The following is a 6,801-nucleotide window of genomic DNA, read 5'->3' as shown; positions in this document are numbered from 1 at the left end:
ATTGGAATTAAGATGAGGACATATGATTCTAAGCAATTAGGGTTTGACATAAAGCATGACCCTAGCTGAAATCGGGATTATTTAACAGAGAGATTTTAGTGCATGGTATGTATAATCAAGGTTCATCAGTTAAATATAAATCAATTCATCGCTAGTTGGGTAGATTTTAGCCTATGCATGAAGCTATGCATCTTTTGGTGGGTCTAGGAAATTTTTCAGTCAACTACATAGGCGAATGCATATCCTATGCATGAAGCTATGCAACTTTCGGCAGATTTTAGCATTTCTTCCATTTTTTGAATGCAGGCTTGATAGGCTATGCAACTCCTTATGCAACTTTTGGCAGCCTTCAAAATTATCAATTTTTAAACTTCATTTTGGGCATCTTTGGACTTGAAATTCATTCTTCAAATGTGCAATTGACTTGTAATCCCTCAAAAACACCATTTTACCTACAAAATAAGAATAAATTTACAAATTAAACCAAAATTAATGAATATGAAGAACTAATAAAATAACTAATGAAATTAACTAAAATTAACTAATAAAAAAAATAAAATAACTATAAAATCTAACATAAATGACTACATGAAATGCATATATCAGGGAGGTTATGTCTATCCAAATGTAATTAGTTCTCATCATGGCCAATTTTCGAGTTAAAGTCAATTTGATATAAATGTTATTCTAAATTAATAATTTTGATTTCAATATGATTTAAAGAAGAGCTTAATGGCAAAGTTATACCTATGGACTTCTTGCAACTTTTGTTTGCTCTTTTCGCTCTCTAAAGAAGAAGCTTTCTTTTAAGTGTTGTCTATGTAACGACTCGATCCTTCTCCAGTTAGTATTGTCCGCTTTGGTGCAGCTCAATTGGTAAGAGGCGAGTAAAACCGTGAGGTGATATGGGTTCGAATCCTAGCTCTGCAGGGCCAAGGGATTAACTCCACCAAAGCGGACAGTACTGATTTGAGTTGCAGGCCCGGCCTCTAGAAGGGTACGCTGGCAAGAAGGCTCACTAGAGGGGCTTGAGCTGGGGCCCCCTAAGCCGGGGTGTGACAGTCTAAGGGAAGATCTAGCCATTTTGGCCATCATCTTTTCTCCCCCACCCACCTCTTCTTTAGTTGCTTTTGTTGGGTTTTTTTTTTTTTCAGTTTCCTTTTTGTTTGTCTAATTTTTTTCTCAGCCTCCAGTATTGAAGCTCTAGTGCCCCTCTTTAGATGGAGTTTTTGTTGGATTTCTATGAGTTGCTTTGCTTATTATTGGTGCTCCCCTTTGCTGTTGATGGTGATGCTTCTCAGAGAAGATTGTTGGCTAGTAGTGTCGAAAGTATTAGTGATGATGAGGTCATCATTTTCATCAAGGCTTCACAAGTATACAAAGTCCTGAATGTGTGCCAAGGTTTTCCTGGCTCGTCCGGCATGGTCCAAGTCCCAGTTCTTATTTGGTATTTTGTTGCAAATCTCCTCTGATTCTATGGGCTTGCAAGTGTTAGAAATAGGGGAGAACTTTGACTTGCATGGGCTTATGCTCTCCCTTAAGATTAATGTGTGATCTCCATGTATAGTTGTGTTTCTCTACCTAGTTTCTCTCTTAGAGGCCAATGAAATTCTGTTATGGATGGAGGAGTTTCAGCGGCTGCTGTTGAAGATGGAGAACGGATTATACTCATTTAGACTAAGGCTCTGTAATTTTAGGGTTTGAATCCTCTTTTCCCTGGGCTTGGGTTGGAGTAAATACTGCGTTCTTAGTGAATTGAATGAAAACACTTGAATAATTAAAAAAATATATATACAAATTCAAATTTAATCTCCAGAAGAAAAATTTTCATTTTCATCTAGGAATATATTTTTCAAGATGTTGTGTTTTTTCAAACTATAGGACTAAAATAGAAGAATTAAATAGTAGTGTTTTTCAAACTATAGAGACCAATTAACGAGTTTCACAAAAATAGAAGAATTAAATATTAGTTTGACTAACATTAAAATCTATTCACTAGTAGAAAAATTAACGGAGGAACTAAGGAGTTTAACAAAAGTAAAATACAAGGACTAAATATTATAATTTTTAAAATATATAGACCAAGTTAGTTTTGTTAAAATAGAGAGATTAAATCATAATTTTTCCTCTAATTTTTATGTCATTAATAATTTAATGAAGTTTTCATTATATATAAAAGAAATAGTAATGTGCTTGATGTACTTACTTAAAGGATATAAATAAGGAAAATTTTTATCAAGACTTGGTTCATAGTAAATTTAAAACAAAATATGCATGATAACTCATTTATGAAAAAATATTGTATCTTGAGTCAATGATAAATGAAATTTTTTCGTAAACAAAGCGATTGAAATGTAGAGATCATACTTTAAACTTGATCTAAAAAATTAAGCAAAGAACATAATAATATATAGAAACAATCAAATTAATAATATGGGATAATATTATTCTTCCCAAACTAAACGCAACATTTATGCATAAATTAAACACCTCTCTATCAATCCCTGCAGAGGTGATACATTATTTTGACAACAAATGAATATAGATACCATGCATGGAACAATTGCGAGATTAAAGACAAACTTCAATGATAGATCTTGAACCTAGCATGGGGATTATCTTATAATTACCGAAGCCAACATCAAAAAATAGTTGAGCCCATTCTTTCTCGTTTCTCTCTTGACTATTATACAAGACCATCATGAGTATATCAAACAAGAGTTCTGTTTCATTTGACTCATGATCCTCTTTCTGCTTCGTCTCCATCACCATATCTATAATAATCAACTTTCCCCCTTCTCTGCCCTTAATTGCTTCTTTACATTGCTTCAGTATCTTAACACAGTTTTCATGGCTCCAATCGTGCATAATCCACTGTTTGTCATTAGCAATACAAAATCAGAAGTTGTTAAACTTTATATATATAATACATCTGTATTAAACAAGTAAAGTTTGAATTAAGATGCAGCTGTTATTAGGTGCTTAAGCAACTATGTATTACCAATTATAGATTGATTCTTAATTATTTTGGTATGACACTGGAATCGTATTCAGGACAGACTTATCGTTAATATATTTCAAGTAAAAAAATGTGAAATTAGTTAGGGGATTAAACTAAGAGAGAGAGGGGTTACCTTCAATAAAATTGCATCTGCAGGTGGAATTGCCTCAAACATGCTGCCACCAACATATTTCAAGTTGTTAGTACCTGGAAGACCAGCCACCACATGTGGGAGATCAAATACAATGCATTCCAATTGAGGGAATTCTTTAGCTATGGCTTTAGCCACTGTTCTTGTTCCACCCCTAAAATCAAACCAATGATTTCAACCCCAACATCAGCATGGATTCAAGTTGTTCTAGGCCTTGGGAATGTGTTTATATGTTTGAATTGTGATTTGAAGCTTTGGGATATGTTTTAGAGGTTTTGGGAAGAAGAATTATGATGTTTTCGACTTGCGAATTCTGAAAATTCCCAGGTTCGGTCGTCAAATACCATTGTTTCGACAGTCGAAGCATATAGTTTCTTAGAAAAATCTAGAGAAATTCCAGGTTTAACAGCCAAAGTTCAAGGCTTCGGCAGCCACAATCGCTACTACACAAAATAAGCACCCAATGATCAAAGGTTCGACAACCAAAGTCTAAGACTTTGGCAGCCGAACTTGGTTCTGCCAGCTTTATTTCTTCTTTGATTCCAAGGTTCGAAAACATGATTTTATGATTTCTAAGGGCCTAAAATAAGATGTTTGATATGTGTATAGAGTTCTAGAGTTTCGAACAACTCATTAGGTTCCGATGGTTATAGGATTAAACTTGAGGGTTTCAGGAAACTAAGGATTCGAGGTTAGCTACTATTCGTGATAGGTGGTTGATAGTCTATAAGAGGTGAGTAATTCTAACCTTAATAAATGTAACTTGTTAAATTCAACTTATAATCATCCTCATATATCATGTCATATTTATTTAGGGTGTATGTATTTAGAATGTAAATATATTGCATAATTGGATAATTTTTAATGGTGCATGATGGATTATGGATGACCCATTAACTCCCCCAATGTTTATGACCATGTAATATTATATATATTATGGATCCATAAAATCTAAAAAGAGACCTTACAATACCTCTTGATGCATGACACATGTCATGTTATAAGCAAAAGTTCTGAGGAGCTTCTGTATGAGGCGGACATATTGGATTAGGGGAGTCAATGGTGACTTGTATATCCTATGTAAAATGTTTATAATGTGAAAACTCATCTGAATGATGTATTGCATATGTATGAAATAAATGTGATAATTAATGTGTTTAATTTACTCACTGAACCTATGACAGCTCACCTCTTTTCCCTAACCCAAGGTGTAGGAGTATATGAATAGAAGAGTTTTATAGAGCTTGAGCAGCAAGGATAGTTGTGAGGTGTTTAAATGTATATTGTATGATTAGTTGACATGTAATATGTAAAGGAATAATTACTCTACTGGTGTTCAAGTTTAATAGATGATGTTATTAAGCATAAGTAATGTAATTATGTATGTTTTAAATCTAAGCTAACTCCTTATGTGAGAATGTATGTATGAACCAATTGTACTTTAGTATTTTATGTATAGAAAGGTTCAAATTCTATATGGATTTTTATGATGATGATGATGAATGAGAAATTTAAAGTGTAATGGGTTTGGAGTATGTTTGGATTGTGAATTATAGGATTATGTTCATGATTAACAGGTTTTTAGGCTTGCTATGGGTTCCGACAGCTTTAAGCTGACCTCATCCCTAGCTCTAGTAATGGCCTCTGGTTAAGTCGTTACATTTTCTATGAGTCTTGGATTTCTTTTTTACTAGGCCTCTACCCTTTACTATTTGTTTGTTTATAAGCTCATCTTTAAAATAAAATAACAAAAAATGATCTTTTCTAGTTTTAGAGGCTATTTGGCATTACTACTGGAACTACTATTGAAAAAATAATTTTTTTAAATATACTAGTTAAAGAGTATTAAAAAATAATTTAAAATTAAATTTGATAAGTTTTGATCATAAGAACACTAAAATAATAAAACAGTTTTTTTTTTCAAATTACTTTTTTTAATAGCATATAAAATAATATTTTTATTAAAAAAAATAGTTTAGCCCATTGACTTGGTTGTTTGAAAACTCCATTTTGTTTTCATGGTTCCGTCCAGTGTTGTTAGCTTTTTGCTAATGAAATCGACGGAGCCTTCTCTACGAAGCAGTGGATGGGGAGTGGGCGAATTTTTGAGTTTTGTGGTGAGGAGGTGCAGGGGACTATGAGAAGGTGGTGTGGGATCCAAGGGGTTATTGTCTTGTCTCCTGGTCCTTGGCTTCACTTCTTTAGGAGGTTCAACTGGGGTTAATAGTTTGTGCATCGGTCCTTGCTTCTCCAGCTCAGAAGGTGGTTTGTGATCTAGCTTTGTTTGTCGGAGGCTTGTGAAACAGAGTTGGTTTGTGCATCAATCTTACGTCAAATCAAAAGGAAAACAAGTCCTTAGAAGTGTGGGTTTTGTTAGCTGGGATACTTTGAATATATAATTTAGTTTGAGTTTTTCAGTTTACTCAAACCATTAATATATAACTTATAAAATTTATACTTGTATATATTGTAAGCCCTATAAGATTGTATTTTTATTTTTTTATTTTTTTACAAAATCCAAATTAAAGATGTGTTCAGGTTGCTAAGAACCTTGCATATCATTGACAAAAGCTTTAGTGATAATTAAAAGATCAAGGAAGAGTAAGGGAGATCAATATTGAAGATATCCAACTTTAGCAAGATATCCAAAGCAGTCCTTGCACAACTAAAGCTTCCATTTAACAATGTAAAAAGCAAAGGCATCTCACTCATAACATGGAGATGAATTTTAACCACACAAACAAAAATATCATAGAGATGCAAAATACAAATAAAAGCTAAGACAAAAATAATCAAGCTCTATAAGCTAAATTAAGGATAAACCTCAATGATGGATCTTAAACCTAGCATGGGTTTTATCTTATAGTCGCTAAAACCAGCATCGAAAAAGAGTTTAGCCCATTCTTTTTCATTTCTCTCTTGACTAGTAACTAAGGCCATCATCAGCATATCAAAGAAGAGTTGTGTTTCCATGGCATCCTCATCTTTTTTGCGGCTTCCTATCACCATGTCTATGATAATTAACTTCCCTCCTCTTCCTTTAATGGCTTCTTTACATTGCTTCAATATCTTCACACATTCTTCATCACTCCAGTCGTATAAAATCCACTGCTCATCATTACAGGGAAAAAAAAAATTAGACTTTTATCTATCAGATTCAAATCAAGTTATCTTTACTAAAATATGAATTAATCGAGTCATATAGATTATCAGGAATTTAACCTTTAATGTTTTTTTGAATTTTTTAAGTTTTTTTTTAAATTAAAATAAATTATAGGTCATTTTATGTAACGCCCTCTGATGCATACATTTTGCATAATCATTTAGGTTTAATTTCATAGCCATTTTATTTGATTATTAGTCACTTTTAGCTAATTTCATTAGTTATTTAGTTAGTTTTTCATAATTGTCAATTTTGGATTAATTTGTAATTTTTACTTTGTTTTGTAGGAAAAATGGTGTTTTTGAAGGACTGAAGAGAAATTTTGCCATTGAGGAATGACTTCTACAGCCAAAGATGTCAAAAACAAGTTTTCAAGCTGAAATATGCATTGACCAAATTGTGCATAACTTGCCGCATAAGCTATGCAGATCTGCATAAGGAGAAAAATCACTGTTCCAGAACCAACCGAAATGTGCATAAGGAGAC

General features: G+C 33.0%; 1 protein-coding gene across 1 annotated transcript; it reads right to left on the bottom strand.

Annotated features, from left to right (window-relative positions):
• Window positions 1–2,571: 2,571 nt before the first annotated feature.
• On the bottom strand, window positions 2,572–6,161 carry LOC110643546 (probable O-methyltransferase 3). The gene is made up of 4 exons (XM_058128660.1): window positions 5,976–6,161; window positions 3,497–3,537; window positions 3,135–3,306; window positions 2,572–2,874 (listed from the first exon to the last, which is right to left on the bottom strand). Exons 1-4 carry the CDS (start codon window positions 6,159–6,161, stop codon window positions 2,572–2,574), a joined length of 702 nt encoding a protein of 233 aa, XP_057984643.1.
• Between the last annotated feature and the right edge of the window lie 640 nt (window positions 6,162–6,801).

Source organism: Hevea brasiliensis, chromosome 10, assembly GCF_030052815.1.
Source record: "Hevea brasiliensis isolate MT/VB/25A 57/8 chromosome 10, ASM3005281v1, whole genome shotgun sequence".
Classification (NCBI taxonomy): domain Eukaryota; kingdom Viridiplantae; phylum Streptophyta; class Magnoliopsida; order Malpighiales; family Euphorbiaceae; genus Hevea; species Hevea brasiliensis.
The sequence above is the reverse complement of the archived record's forward strand: the minus strand, read 5'-3'. Positions and strand labels throughout refer to the sequence as shown.